Below are 15697 nucleotides of genomic sequence, written 5' to 3' on the forward strand. Positions count from 1 at the left end.
CTTGATTGTTTGATTTTTTATGCCGCGTCGAAATAGAGTCAAGAAACTAACCAAGAAACACTAATCCACCACACTTTTCAATACATAAGAAGGAATTTGCTAGTTTTATTATTTGAAAAAAAATCACATGAATATAATTCATGCTTAATTCCTGAAAAAGCTTGTTTTTTGAGTTTAAAAAAAAAGAAAATGATTTGAAAACAAAAAAAAATAAAAATGTTTTTTAAAAAAAAAAAAATTATAAAATAAACTGTTACAAATTTTCACGAGGATCTATCAAACGAGAATGGGAGACTCGAGAATAGCAGTCATGATTTTGAATAGCTTCTGACCAACCATGACTGCATCTTGGGGCTCCATGTCATTTGTAGAGCCTCTAAAATTGTAACAGTTTGAAATAAATGGCTCTGCTCAAGGAGACGGTAGTAATGGGTTCCGTCTTCAAAGTCATTTTCTCTAGATTTTAAACGAAAAAAACAAAGAAAAGTTCAATAAATGAAGCAGAATAATATTAATGTGAAATCCTTTTCAAATGAGAAAATGAAGCAAATTCATTTATATGTACCCAAAGACATGGTGGATAAAGTGTTTCTTGGCTAGTTTCTTGCCAATTTCGACGGCCTGCATAAGAAATCAAACAATCAAGCTTTGAGAAAACAAAATCATAAATAACTATGCAGACGTGCAATATATTATTATTTAAGTAAAACAATCAAAGTTTATACAAGGATACCAACATTTTAGGTAGTATTATCACAGTCTCTATTAGTTTATTTAGATGATCAGGAATCAATATTCTGGGTAATTGTAGGTATGGTTTATTAAGATAATTTTAACAGTCTTTAGGTGATTTGGATAATTCATATCAGATTAGGACAAACCCAAATACTTTTTCTAGAATAAACATCTCTGGTTAAACATTTGTCTAAAAATAATACTTAATACTAATATTTTTCAGTCGTAACTAACAATGAAATCCCTTTAACAAAAAAAAAAAGGAGTCCTAACTAATATTTAAGCAAAAAAAAAGTCGTAACTAATAATACCAATAAGTTATCTACCTATCTTGTGTTCAAAGTTTATGTGACTATTTTATTATCTCGTAAATACAATGCATGGTATAACCCGCAATGTTATACTTCACGAGTTCACATGCACAAGCAGTGTATGACCACGGGTTACGTACGTGGTAATAATTTTTCTCGCGTTAAAACAAAAAAAAAATAACGAATTCAATCCTTCTGATTAAAAACACACAATGAAAAATTAATTGACATGTTGATTAGATTCGGTTTTCATAATGTGACATATTGTCATGTTGTTTGAATTCTAGTGCCGAAATAGAATATCCAAGTTTACCTCAAACTAAATAAATCATATATTAATATTTTGAGATTATTAATTGGAATTGACCCTAATGTTGATCTCACCGAAAGTAACTGGTAGTGTCTACGTGAAGATACGATACGTGCGTAACACAGGATTAGAATTTGAAAATCATCGTACCTGCTTCCTCCCGCAATCCAAGTGATGAATCAATATCTCCACCACCTCGGCGCCGGAGAAACAGTTTTTGACGATCTTCATCTTCATCAGCCGATCCTTAATCGGCAGCTTCTGCCTCAAAACCCTAACGAAACTCATCATCTCATCCACCCCGCCGCCCTCTCCCTCCTCGTCGAAACCGTACATCACCGGCGCCGGCGCATCGCCGCAACACTTCTCCGCCAGCAACTCCTTGATCCTCCGATCGAATTCTCCGCTGTTTCTCAGCCAATTCAACGCCATCAATCCTCCGAAGTGTTTCTCGTTGAAGAAGATCTGAGGGACCTGAGAGCTCCCTGTTCTCTCGATCAGCTCGCGCTCTCTGTGCCCGTAGACGTCGATGTTGATCTCCGAGAAATCGAAGCCTCGTTCCCGGAGAAACGATCGGACGGCGGTGGAGTCTCGGCAGTTAGATCTCGAGAAGAAGGTGATACGGCCTCGGATCTCCTCTTCGCTTTTCAGCTTCACGAGGACCTTGACTCCGGAGATTTCGAACTCCGACACGTCGGATTCGTCGAGATCCTTCTTCGAAACGGCGCCGTTCTCGTGTAGAATCGAGATACGTTTGGAGATCGCGTTACGGCTTTGACGGATGAGTTTCATCATATCGACGGTGAACGACTGATGCGTCGCTTCTTCTGACGAGACGCGAGTGCCACGTGGCGGCTCGAGTTTCGGTAGGTGAGGATGAGGCGGGAGAGTCTTCTCGAGACTATATTGACCGTTGTTTGAGGTTTCCTTCATCGGAATCGAGTTTGAATCTGAATGTGAACAATCAAAAATATCCGAAGAGATGGCGGTGCAACTTTTGAATTCTCTGTTTCCGAGAAAATCTACTTTTCCAAATCTGAAAAATGAAGAAATATAAATAGATTCCAAGAATTAAAAGTTAGTTTCATGCATATCTCCATAGTCAACAAGATGCATTAACTCACTTCATGAACTAGTCAAAGTTTTATGTTTACTTAGTCCAAAATCATAATGTAATTACTTAATTATTATGATGGTTTTACTAGAATAAACCAAAACCAAATGAAATCATCCAAACCAAGAGTGAACCATGATTTTAAATGGAGAAAACTCGGAACCGAACAAACAAACCGCATAAAGGAGAAATTAAACTCTAGCAATTAAATTCAACACCACATCAAACAGAAAAATCTTAACCATTTTGTTTGAGATCGAACTCAAGATATAACAAGAATTTTGTTTAGATTGTTTTTTTTTTCTTGTTTAATTTAAACTCAGCATATATAACATTTGTCTATCCATGATCACGTACGTGTGTTAAGGAGCCACAATAAGTATGTAGGAGGAATCTGCTTATCAAGCTGTGTATACCTTCGGCTTCCTTCCTTCATGTAGTACCTACCACCTTGAAATAACAGGCTTGTCTTTCTCAGGCACGATCATGAAATAAAACACATACGATAAAATGTAGATGAAGTAAAATATAATTACGGAGACGTTTGTGCTCCATCTACATTGGAATCATCGATGGAGTTATAGTTCAGTGCAAAACAACGGACTGGAAACAAAAATCCATGACCAGCATATTTGTCGAATTTTTCATCATCATCATTCATTTTTAAGAAAATAATGAAATATCGAATTCAATTACAAAATTATGCAGCTTTAACAAAAAAAAGAAAAAGAAATACCAAAGGATGATTGAAGGACATTTGAAAAAGAAGATAAATAATAACAACTTGTAGATCAACTTGAGAAAGCCGAGTGCAAAGAACATTTTGAGATACTCTTGGTACGTAAAAACCATAGAGAAAGCAACATTGATGATACAAACTAGGTACTGGGTACCTTCATAATTTGATTTACACGACATAATATTGGTTCGCCATGTGTACTTAATAAATCCAAATGAAAATTTAACTTGCAGTTTTAGATTCAGTTCTTTAGCTTTTTTAGTAAAATGATATTCAATTTGAAAATCTTAAGCAATGGATACTATATTACTTTTCAACAAATGTAATATTGTGACACATAAAAGTTGGATATTTTGTAAAAAAAAAAGTACAAACCTAATAAATATATTTGTATTCTACTATTCTTAGCTAATCACATTTCAAAAAGTAATGTGACATGAATATATACAAAATCTAAATTATTAAATATTGTATTTATTCACCTAATTTTAACCCTTTAAATCAAAATTCAAAACAATGCTTCGGACACTTTCAAGCAGTGTCACGTGACGGATACGGTGACAGTTAAGACACGTGGAGAGGTCTCATTAGCCTGTCACGTAAGACCCATCAGAGGAATATATAAATCTGAACACAAAGAGGATTTCGAAATTACAAAACGAATCCTCAACTTTGTGAAAATATCGTAATCACCCCTCTAAAAGCGAGAAACAGTAAGAAAATAGAGATTGATCTCCTCGACAAGTTCCTCCTCCCTCACTCCTTCTTCTCCCTCTGATTATTTCTCTATTCGGCGCTCTTTTTTCACTTCTCGATCCCACCGTCAAATCGCCCTCAGAGGAATGACTCTGATGACTACACCGCCGATAGATGTAATCTCCGATTAACCTTGTATTCGTCTTTGTGTCAATCTATTGTCGTGTTCATGGGGTTCTTCGTTCTCTTCGCTTAGATGATCAATTAGGGTTTCGTTTTGCCTTCCGTGTTTGTTTACGAAGCGGTGGGATCATATCGTTCTGATCACGGAGTCGTGAGATTAGGGTTTATACGAGTTTAGAAGTCTGATTTTTCATTATTGCAAATTTTTTTTTACAGCAGCAAGAGGACGAGGAGATGCTCGTTCCGCATTCTGATTTGGTCGAAGGACCTCAGCCCATGGAAGGTAAGGTCTCGTGTTCGATCTGCTATCGCCGCGTTTCTGCTCTGATTTGATGGTGCTCATGTTCGCTAGGGTTTTGTCATTTTTTTTTTTGGTTTGTGGCTTTCTTGTAGTTGCTCAGCCTGAGGCTGCTGCCACCACTGTGGAGAATCCCCCAGCCGAGGAGATTCCCACTCTGAAGTTCACGTGGAGCACCCAAGGTTTCACCAGGCTCAACGTTAGGAAGCTTTATTCTGATATATTTGTTGTTGGAGATTATAAATGGTAATAGCTTATACACTTTTGCAGTTGATTTCCTGATGTGCATTTTGTGTGAACTGATGTTTTCTTTTTTTCAGGAGAATACTGATTTTTCCAAAAGGAAACAATGTCGACCATCTGTCCATGTACTTGGACGTTGCTGACGCTGCGAGTTTGCCTTACGGTTGGAGCAGATATTCACAGTTCAGCCTTGCTGTAGTGAATCAAATGAACAGCAAATATTCCATCAGAAAAGGTATGTTTAATTGATTAGTTTTGTTCGAATATATATACCACGCTTACTGCATATGCTAAATGAGCATGTATGGCTGCAGAGACTCAACATCAATTCAATGCAAGAGAAAGCGACTGGGGTTTTACATCATTCATGCCTCTCAGCGAGCTCTATGATCCCACTCGTGGATATTTAGTGAATGATACTCTTCAGATTGAAGCCGAAGTTGCTGTGCGGAAGGTTCTTGATTACTGGTCATATGACTCCAAAAAGGAGACTGGTTTTGTTGGACTTAAGAACCAAGGTGCTACCTGTTACATGAATTCTCTCCTGCAGACGTTATACCACATACCTTACTTCAGAAAGGTGGGTGGATGCATGTCTTGCTTTGCTAAATCATGATTTCACCAAATTCTAGAGTAAGACATCTGAATACTGCATTGTTCTTGCAGGCTGTTTACCACATGCCAACAACTGAGAGTGATGCACCTACGGCTAGTATCCCGTTGGCGCTCCAGAGCTTGTTTTACAAGCTTCAGTATAATGACACCCGTGTAGGGACAAAGGAGCTGACAAAGTCTTTTGGTTGGGATACAAATGATTCATTCATGCAACATGATGTTCAAGAACTCAACCGAATTCTCTCTGAAAAGCTTGAGGACAAAATGAAGGTATGCCTTCTTTTGGGTGGCCTTTGTTTCATTTTCAGTTAGTGATATGTGTGTGTGTGTGTTTTGCTTTTTGAAGGGAACTGTTGTGGAGGGAACAATACAGAAGCTATTTGAGGGTCACCACATGAATTACATTGAGTGCATTAATGTCGATTACAAATCTACACGTAAAGAATCATTCTATGGTATGTAGTTTTGAACAGTAACCTATATCCTAGCTTATTATTTATCAGAAGCTACTCTTATTTATCAAACTAACCTTACAGCGTGTGATTTGTCTTTTGGCAGACCTCCAGCTTGATGTTAAAGGCTGCAAAGATGTATATGCTTCTTTTGACAAGTATGTTGAAGTTGAACGCCTTGAAGGAGACAACAAATACCAGGCAGAAGGACATGGCTTGCAGGTTGGCTGCCTTCTTTCTTTTTATTTATATGTTGCCAAAGCTGTATGTTGTGTAGTTGTCAAAGTTCTTATTTGGGTAACCATTGTTGTCTGTATATTATATGTTATAGGATCTGTAACGTGTCTGAATGCGATCAAGCAGTATATTAGGAATTTACAGAGAGCAATATAACTAACATTGTTCGAACTTATTAAAATTTATTTGATTCATGGTTACTTAGCCGACTTATAATCATATATCTGAAAAATGTTATGTTTTCAGGATGCGAAAAAAGGTGTTCTATTCATTGACTTTCCACCCGTACTTCAACTCCAGCTCAAGAGGTTTGAATATGACTTTATGCGAGACACAATGGTGAAGGTTAGTATTTGAAGTTCCAATGACCCCAACAAAGTCAGCACTAATATCAGTCTGTGAGTGCTGACGAAGCTTTATTTGTAGATAAACGATCGATATGAGTTTCCTCTTCAACTGGATCTCGACAGAGAGAATAGAAAATACCTATCTCCTGATGCTGACAAGAGTGTTCGTAATCTCTACACACTCCATAGGTATATATTTCCTTTGTATCTTGGGGTTTGTAACTTGAGTTATAGAAATTCAAACCAGACTATTCATAAACATGGTTGGCTGCTTTCAAGTATCAAATTCGTTCTGCTAGGTTCCCTTTCTCATGGTATCTGGTTGCGGTAGCTTAGATTTCCTTAATATGTGGACAGTTAAATTTCCTTTTCTGTTGCCTGATGTGCTTGCTTGATCTGTTTTCTCATTCCGTGCAGTGTCTTAGTCCATAGTGGAGGAGTGCATGGAGGGCACTATTATGCTTTTATTAGGCCAACACTCTCAGATCAATGGTATGTATCATTCTATTACTTTTCCGTCTCTATTATGCTTAATTAAGTGTTGTACATTGTAACCTATGAAGTAATTTTATGGAAAACTAGTTTGCTCATCATTTAAGCTAGCAAGATTGAAGTCATGTCTTGTGATATTTGATATGTTATTGGATTTCTTTTGATCTTTTATCCACATCTCTAATGCATGTAGTGATATTTGTTTCTTACTTGGGATTCACTGTATAAATAATCTTTTTAGTTTCTTCGTGTGCCCCTTTTCTCCCACTTTATCGTTGAAATAACTAAGTGTTGCGTTTTTCTGTGGTTTCTGGTGTGAGTTTTTTATCAACATGTTTGCTTCAAGCTTTACTTGCATACTACCTAAACTTCTAATTCTTGTAGGTATAAATTTGATGATGAACGCGTGACGAAGGAAGTTGTGAACAGGGCACTGGAAGAGCAATATGGGGGTGAAGAAGAGGTACTGCTCTTTTTCTAAGCTTTTAATATTTGCTATGTAAGTCTTATTTTTCTCACTTCATGTACTGGTAAATTTGGTGTCTCTGCAGTTACCGCAAAATAATCCTGGTGTCAATAATCCACCTATTAAATTCACAAAATATTCCAACGCATACATGCTTGTTTATATCCGTGAAAGCGATAAGGATAAAATAATATGCAACGTTGATGAAAAAGACATCGCAGAACATTTACAGGTAAGAAATTCAGTTATACACTTTTTTCTTTCTCTCCGTATCTGTCCTGAATGTGTTTAACATGCTCTTGACAGGTGAGGCTGAAAAAAGAACAAGAAGAAAAGGAAGATAAAAAAAAATACAAGGCTCAAGCTCACCTTTTCACGACAATCAAGGTTTTCTACTTTTCATAAATTGGGTCTAAAAATGTGTTCTTATCATCTAGCTCTGGTATGTATTTAATACTGATGTTAATAATGCAATTTATGCTTCTTTTTTTTTGTAAAAGGTCGCAAGAGATGAAGACATCACCGAGCAAATTGGAAAGAGTATGTATTTTGATCTTGTTGATCATGAAAAAGTTCGGAGTTTTCGAATCCAGAAACAGACTCCCTTCCAACAATTTAAGGTAGATGCCTCTTATCTTTCTATCCGAAATTTCTTTTTGATACCTTGAATCTAACCTTGGAAGAGGAATAGTGATCCAGTTTTGTATAAGTTTTTATAAGATGCTGTCTTTGAATGGAGTTTTCCAGTGTTGCTGGTTCTCTAGTTTCTTATGGACATGTAGCAGCTATAACACTGTTCAAAATTTGTCCTCATGTAGGAAGAGATGGCCAAAGAATTTGGTGTCCCGGTTCAGCTTCAGCGGTACTGGATTTGGGCAAAGCGGCAAAACCATACTTATCGTCCCAACCGTCCCCTATTACCTCATGAAGAACAACAGACGGTAGTTATCCTTTTTATATAAATATTTTTTTTCATGCATTCGGGGGTTGCCTCTTTCATATGAGATTATTTATGTAACACTTCTGATATACCACGCATTAAAACCGTCACTGATTTATCTGTGTGTGATAATCTGCTCTAGGACATATTACTAGTTGTGATGATTCTTGTATTAGGTGTGGGGCCCTTTTGGGTTTCTTCATAAACTGACATGCCTAGGTACTCTTTTGCTTCTCACGAACTGAAAGTGTCTTGTTCTTCATGGGCTATGTTTTACTAATTTCATATCCATCATTAGTGAACCAAGCCAAATTCCCTTCCCAGTAACTGTATTTTATAACAGTGTCTTTGTTTTAAAAATCTTAATTCTGAAGCTGTTATTGTAGGTTGGACAAATAAGAGAGGCATCTAACAAGGCAAACAATGCTGAACTAAAGCTGTTTTTGGAAATAGAGCGTGGATCGGTAATACTTCCTTGTTGCCTAGTTTATTTGTGGAGTCTAATTCCTTGAATGAAATTCTGAAACTAATTCTTGAATTATTTAGGATGAGAGTCCTATTCCTCCCCCAGACAAGTCACCTGAAGACATTCTCCTTTTCTTTAAGCTCTATGACCCTGAGAATGAAGAACTGAGGTAATTCTCGTATCCACCAATTTCCACGTTGATATCTGTTCAAACAAATGAGTATACTACTACTATAATATTTACTCCAAAAGTACTATCTCTTCCTTTCGTTTTCCTCTTGAATGAAGAAGCTGTCACCCTTAAGCCTATTGTTTTCAATGTTTTTTTTAATCCACTTGAATTTGCATCTTCCATCGTTTTACAAACATGTCCATATGGTGCAGATATGTTGGCAGGCTCATGGTGAAAAGTTCCAGTAAGCCCATGGATATAGTAGGGCAATTGAATCAAATGGCTGGCTTTGCTCCTGACGAGGAAATAGAACTTTATGAGGTAGGGGCTGGTGCCTTTTAATTCTACCTTTTCATCACGTTAAAGTCCATAAAATATCCACTGAATTACCTTTCGTGCCCATTTTCAGGAAATAAAGTTTGAACCTTGTGTACTGTGCGAACATCTAGATAAGAAGACTTCTTTCAGACTATCTCAAGTAATGTTGCTCTCGTTGTATGAACTGTAATGATTTTTATGGTTTGGTGTCGCTTTTTTTCTGAAATGGCTTTCTCGTGTTCAGATTGAAAATGGAGATATCATTTGCTATCAGAAACCTATTTCTATCCAGGAGAATGAATGTCCATACCCGGATGTGCCATCGTTTTTGGAGTACGTACATAATCGAGAGGTATAATTATACTGGTCACTTTTGGAATAGTGAACTGGGCTAGAGTGTCTTGTTAGAGCTATACTAACAGTCGAGCACGAGTGTTATAGTTTTGTTGCGAATAAGCTTTTTTTTGTTGTTATAGTATTATTTTCTGTGTACAGTTGGAAAATATTCCAGTATTACCCTGCATGGTGTGATGATCTGTGGCTTAATGTGGCGGTAAATTACTTATGTTGTTTGTTGTTTCGTAGGTGGTGCGTTTTCGTGCTTTGGAGAAACCAAAAGAAGATGAGTTTACTATGGAGTTGTAAGTAGCTCTATGTACAACATTGAATCTTTGATTCCAGTTTGAAATTCATAATGCTTCTACTTTCAGGTCAAAGCTGCATACGTATGATGATGTTGTGGAAAGATTGGCTGAGAAACTTGGCCTTTCTGATTCATCGAAAATTAGGCTTACTTCTCACAATTGCTACTCCCAGCAACCCAAGCCCCAGCCTATCAAATACCGTGGAGTAGACCTTTCAGATATGTTAGCTCATTATAATCAGGTGATTAACTTAGGTTTGATTTAGCTTATATATTCTTATTGTCTATCTCAATGCAGATTTGCTTTTCGTTTTTTTTCCAGGCGTCTGACATTTTGTATTATGAAGTTCTGGACATTCCTCTTCCTGAACTGCAACGTCTTAAGATTCTAAAAGTAGCTTTCCATCATGCCACAAAGGACGAAGTACGTGTTAAACTTATACTTGTGCAACTTAGCTCTCTTCAGTACATGTTATTAATCTTTCAAGCCTTATAACTATTAAATTTGCAGGTGGTAATCCACAATATCAGACTGCCTAAGCAGAGTACTGTCGGAGATGTTATTAACGAACTTAAAACAAAGGTGGTTCAATATACGTGGAATCTTGTTTGTTCTATTATTGCATGCATTTGTGTTAGCCACATTAAGGGTTTTCTCTTACGGATTCTGTTCCGTATGATTGCTTGTTTAAAGCTCTGCACGTGTGCATCAGGTGGAGCTTTCACATCCAGATGCAGAACTGAGGTTGCTCGAGGTGTTTTACCACAAGATCTACAAGGTAACAGGCTTTTTTTTTTTTTTTGAAACTCAGGTAACAGGCTTTATTCTTGTCTTTTAAGTAGTTAATTATCTTTATATACCAATGTAACATGATGTCTTGTAAACTGTTCCACATTTCGTGTGCTGAGCAATCTTCTGAAACCTGGCAAATTTTGATCCAATATACTGATACGCTTTGCAGATCTTTCCATCTACCGAAAGAATTGAGAATATCAATGACCAGTACTGGACTTTACGAGCAGAGGAGGTATATCACCAGGCCTCACCTTCTTTTATCTCTAGTTCTGTCACTGTCCATACTTTCTCTGTATTTTCTGTCTCTTTTTTTGGCTTTTTGTTTTGATTTATTACTTGTTTCCCTGTGGATGTGTTTATTCAAATTTGACAAAGTTAAAATGATGTGATAGTCTTGCTATGGTTGAAATATATTTGTAAATGAAGGAGATTACTACTTTGCTGTTGGCCATGTAGTGGAGCCTTTTCTGAGGTGTAGATCACATAGATTGATTTAGAAGAGCAGACACCGCACCATACATAGTCTCTAAGCTCTATGAATGCTTGAGATGAATAGTTGTGTTTGATCTACACTAAATAATATAGTTGCAAGGTTTTACGCTTGGTGATGACTTAAAAAATACTGACTTTCTTCTTTTACTATCTTGTGGAATCACAGATACCTGAGGAAGAGAAGAACATTGGCCCCAATGATCGATTAATTCACGTGTACCATTTTACCAAAGAGACCGTACAGAATCAGGTGGCCGTCCTGGTCAAGCTTACTTTACTTCTAAAGTTATTATTTGAAGGTCTGGTGTCTTGGAGGTATTGAATATACCCTATTAACCATTGTTTCTTATGCAGCAAGTGCAAAATTTCGGAGATCCATTCTTTCTGGTAATACACGAAGGTGAAACTTTAGAAGAAATCAAGACCCGTATCCAAAAGAAACTCCGTGTCCCTGATGAGGACTTTGCCAAGGTATGCATGTCTTTGTCTGATTTTGATAATAGCTACTGAAATGTTAATAATTTTGTTGGTATTTATTGGTGGTTGAATTGGATTAATGTTAAATAGCTTTTATTACTTGTGATATCCAGTGGAAGTTTGCTTCATTTTCGATGGGACGACCCGACTACTTGCAGGACACAGATGTCGTTTATAATCGCTTTCAGGTAAAATCGACTTCTTATCCTTCGCTTATTTCTCCCCCAAAAAAATAAAATCAGAGATGTAACCCTCTTTTATTATTTTGGAAAACTAAAATGTATGGAAACAGAGAAAGGATGTATATGGTGCATGGGAGCAGTATCTTGGGTTGGAGCACGTTGATAATACTCCTAAAAGGGCTTATGCTGCAAATCAGGTAAAAAGAAGCTATATTTGTCCAAGAAGCTCTTTCACTCTCTCTCTCTCTTGGAACTTTGTCAATAATATGTTTGAATGCTCTGGTTGTAGAATCGGCACGCATATGAGAAGCCGATGAAAATATACAATTAGGAGGAGCAAGAGAGGAGACGTTGCTATCCTTTGGTGTGTGAGGAGGGGGTAGAGGATGTAGAGAGTCGCAATTTAGATTTTCATGATAACCAGAAATGAAATATATAATATCTTTCGGGAAAAAAAAAACAAGGGTTTTGATTATGGCCCCTGACGTTAGTACAAGTGTGGTGGGTCCATTTTGCTTCCAAAACCTCTACTCACTTGGTGTTAATATTTGGTATCGTCTGAGGCGCTCTAATTTTATCCTCTGCTAAAAAGAATTTATCATTTTGAAAATAGACGCCTCGTTCTTGGATATTTGGTATTGTCTGAGGTTCTCTAATTGTTTCCGTTCCCAATTAAGATTTGTATTTTCAGGTACGGTTTTTTCATTGTTCAATAATATTTATAAAATATTGGACGCTTTTTTTAATAGGATATCAAATATGATAATGATATACAGACATTAACAGCGCCTGTAGCTCAGTGGATAGAGCGTCTGTTTCCTAAGCAGAAGGCCGTAGGTTCGACCCCTACCTGGCGCGTAGTTTCTTTTGCATTAATTTTCTTCTTTTTTTTTAACGACTTTTCACTTAAATGTGGAGCGAAAAGTAGCCTCGTCGAGTAAGCAAAACGAATCATGCCGCCATGTAACTGAGAGGGGTATATATATATATATCTTTGTAAAATCCAGATCATGCCGCCATGTACCCTCTTTCTTTTTCCAGGTAAATCAGACCTCACATAACTAAATCTTTAGCCGTTCATGTCAACGCAATCACTACCATCTCCTCGAAAAAAAAAAAAAAAAAACTCACAACTTCCTGCGCCAAAAAATCAAAAACCAAAACAATATTCGGAAGAAAACAAAAAAAAAAAGGAAGAGATTTTTAGGGTTCTTTCAAAAACCAGAATATTTTATTTTATCTTTACCTATTTTGTTAATTTCAAACCTTTCTAATTACGACATTTTCTCCTTTTTTTAGTTTAATTGATTTTTGTTTTTTTTTTCCTCCAAAAAAACATTGTCCGGGTCGTCGAGAGGTAAGGGCTTCAACCTCCGTTTTCGTATTCCTCTGAATCTCCCTATTACGATTAGAGAATTGAGATTCTAGATCCTCTAATTGAAGTTTGGTGTTTCCCGCAGCATCGGCTTCACCCTGGAAACTATTTTCCCGAGAAAAAAAAAATCATCATTCCCAGAAAGCAGCAGCTGCAGCATCGATCGTTGTTGTTTTCGATCTTCTCCTAATCATGTCTTCTCGTAGCCTGTAATTTTCGATAGTTTGTTATCGTTCCTTGTGAGAATCTTTAGATGGAATCGAGAGATCTAATCCAATGCTGCGACTGTGGATGCCACCATTCCTCTCCACGCTCATCAGAGACTAATAACAACCAATTGTCTAATAATCCCAAAGTCCACATCGAGAACGAATGCGAATTGCTTCGCCAAACAGTCACATCTCAACAGCAATCAATCCAGGAGCTCTACGACGAGCTCGAGAAAGAGCGCAACGCCGCTTCCTCGGCCGCGGACGAGTCCATGAACGTGATGCAGAGGCTGCAGCGCGACAAGGCCGAGCTCCAGATGGACCTTAGGCAGTACAAGCTTTACGCCGGGGAGAAGATGGAGCACGACCTTCAAGAGATTTTGGCCTTGGAGGATATGGTTAGTCAAAGAGAGCAGACGATCTTGGCTCTCGAGTGCGAAGCTCAGGGCTATAAGCATAGGATGATGAGTTATGGGATCACTGACGAAGAAGCTAATGGTGACATGAGCTTCCTTGATGATGATTATGATCATGAGTATCCTTCGTTGAAGTGTAATATAAATGAGAATCAAGATCCTTTGGGGGCTGATGTTTATGTTGCTGATGATGAGAACTATCCACCGGCGGATTCGCCTCGTGGGAGAGTTCATTTGAGGAGTTTGGATCAGAGGATCAGCCAGATGGAGACGAATCCTAGTTTGGAGGTGGTTGGTGAGAGTCCTAGGCGTCAACGGCATTTTAGGAGGGCCTCAAGCTCACACTTGGGAGCATCTAAAGATGATGTTTTTGTTGAATCTGAAAGCTACAAACATGTCTCATATACAGAGAATGATAATAATGCTAAAGGTGTTGGTGACTCATTGGATATAGGAGATGAGATGAGTGATAGAGTTTATACTATTGATTCTGGCCATCACGGCGGTGTAACTGAACAGAAGCTAGAGGCTGGCAATGTGGAACAAGTGGAGCACGGTGATCCTGATATAACGAAGCTCTACATGAGGCTTCAGGCACTGGAGGCCGATAGGGAGTCTATGAAAGAAGCGCTTCTCTCTATGAGGACTGAGAAGGCTCAGATGGTGCTGTTGAAAGAACTCGCTCAGCATTTGTCAAAGGAAGTTGTGCCTCAACGGAGGTTGCCTTTAAGGAAAACATCCACTGATGGGACATTGACTTTTACGCCTGTCTTTAAGGTGGTTCTTGAGTTGTCGTGTTTTCGTTATTTAAGACAAAATATAGTGATAGGAAGTTTCTTCTAAAGCTGTGTCTCACACTCTTAACTTGATCTTTTGATTGTTATTGGTATGCAGTGGATCACATCTTTTGTTTCCTGGAGAAGAAAGGCTCGTCGAAGCAAGTAAGTAGTCCTGTAAACAAACCCTTTGGATAGTTTCTGTTTAGCATATATTATTGCTGCATGAAATTTTGTTTGAGAAAAATACTTGAAAAACATTTAGTTTGAGAGTTAGAAGGTACTGTTGGTATTTAAGGAGGTGATTTTGAAGCTTGCATTCGTCTCTGTTCCAAATGAAAATGTGTAGGTACATGTATGGGATGTCAACAAACAGCATGGGTCTGCAAATGGTTCTAGAAAAGGTCCCTCGATCACGGAATTGGCGATGTCTCAGGAGCACACAAGTGTGAAACATATATAATCCATTCAAGCAAACAAAACCACTCTCATGACTTCTAGAACGCCAAGTCAATTACTGTTGAACTTAATTTCGAAAAGTGTTACGAAGAGGTAAAATTTGTGTCTTTCTCCGGCGCGACCTGAGATCTTGTTCTCAGGTTGTAGAGAAAATGTTTTGCCCTGTGCGGTTTGTTTTATTTTTTCATTCTGGTCCCCAACATTTTAACTGTTTGTATAAAGAATGGGGTTGAAGAGTGATTTATTACTGAGAGGCTATACAATCTTTGTATGGTTTTGTTTTCTTGTTCTTTTCACGAACACATGCTGCATGTGTTAAGACCTTTCAATTGCGTCGCCAGACTGACAACTCATAGTTCAAACCAACGTATTGCATATTACTGACAAAGAAATTCTCTTATTAGATATTTACAATCAAAATTCTATGTAAAACTTAAATTTTGAGTATTTGTAATGGACTGATCTTAGGAACTGCTAGACTTTGGATGGGTCTTTCTACCACAAGGTTCTCGACCTTTACACGCCTTATAGCCCAAGTTCGACTAAAAGTCCCACGTAAATGTGGAATAAATATATCCCTAGGTGCGCCAGTGACCTAAGTCTCGGTATCTGTCGTGTAGCTAGAAGAAAAAGTGATTCAATTGCATGCATCTTCAGAATGTTCTACTTGTACCTTATACAAGTCAGTCATATATGATGCGTGCGTATACCAGACAACCGATTATTCTAATGGACACA

The 15697-nt window shown here is 37.7% G+C and overlaps 3 protein-coding genes and 1 non-coding gene across 5 annotated transcripts; 3 read left to right on the forward strand and 1 right to left on the reverse strand.

Annotated features, from left to right (window-relative positions):
- Positions 1–308: 308 nt before the first annotated feature.
- LOC125580093 lies at positions 309–2561 on the reverse strand. Its single transcript, XM_048744065.1, has 3 exons — positions 1507–2561; positions 566–621; positions 309–456 (listed from the first exon to the last, which is right to left on the reverse strand). The coding sequence occupies exons 1-3, from the start codon at positions 2287–2289 to the stop codon at positions 309–311; spliced, it is 987 nt and encodes a 328-aa protein (XP_048600022.1). The 5' UTR covers positions 2290–2561.
- Positions 2562–3860: 1299 nt separating this feature from the next.
- On the forward strand, positions 3861–12334 carry LOC106450355 (ubiquitin C-terminal hydrolase 13-like). Of its 2 annotated transcripts, none has more exons than XM_013892008.3 (32): positions 3861–4081; positions 4305–4371; positions 4482–4632; positions 4707–4864; positions 4944–5209; positions 5296–5514; positions 5591–5699; positions 5803–5918; positions 6180–6278; positions 6360–6469; positions 6698–6772; positions 7157–7235; positions 7324–7470; positions 7545–7625; positions 7739–7858; positions 8057–8179; positions 8565–8642; positions 8725–8813; positions 9029–9137; positions 9226–9294; positions 9379–9486; positions 9720–9775; positions 9845–10019; positions 10100–10201; positions 10289–10360; positions 10491–10556; positions 10740–10805; positions 11232–11315; positions 11420–11536; positions 11656–11730; positions 11835–11921; positions 12014–12334. In XM_013892008.3, exons 1-32 carry the CDS (start codon positions 4052–4054, stop codon positions 12053–12055), a joined length of 3345 nt encoding a protein of 1114 aa, XP_013747462.1. In that variant the 5' UTR covers positions 3861–4051; the 3' UTR covers positions 12056–12334. The 2 variants fall into 2 exon arrangements, with proteins under 2 accessions (XP_013747462.1, XP_013747470.1); XM_013892016.3 differs by having other exon boundaries at positions 3888–4081; positions 4308–4371.
- Positions 12335–12509: 175 nt separating this feature from the next.
- On the forward strand, positions 12510–12582 carry TRNAR-CCU. The gene has a single exon. It is a non-coding gene; the product is annotated as a tRNA-Arg (tRNA).
- A 185-nt stretch (positions 12583–12767) lies between these two features.
- Positions 12768–15288, forward strand: LOC106450372 (myosin-binding protein 7-like). Its single transcript, XM_013892025.3, has 4 exons — positions 12768–13081; positions 13185–14501; positions 14619–14665; positions 14850–15288. Exons 2-4 carry the CDS (start codon positions 13353–13355, stop codon positions 14950–14952), a joined length of 1299 nt encoding a protein of 432 aa, XP_013747479.1. The 5' UTR covers positions 12768–13081; positions 13185–13352; the 3' UTR covers positions 14953–15288.
- The last annotated feature ends 409 nt before the right edge of the window (positions 15289–15697 follow it).

This window comes from Brassica napus, chromosome C1, assembly GCF_020379485.1.
Source record: "Brassica napus cultivar Da-Ae chromosome C1, Da-Ae, whole genome shotgun sequence".
Taxonomy (NCBI): Eukaryota; Viridiplantae; Streptophyta; class Magnoliopsida; order Brassicales; family Brassicaceae; genus Brassica; species Brassica napus.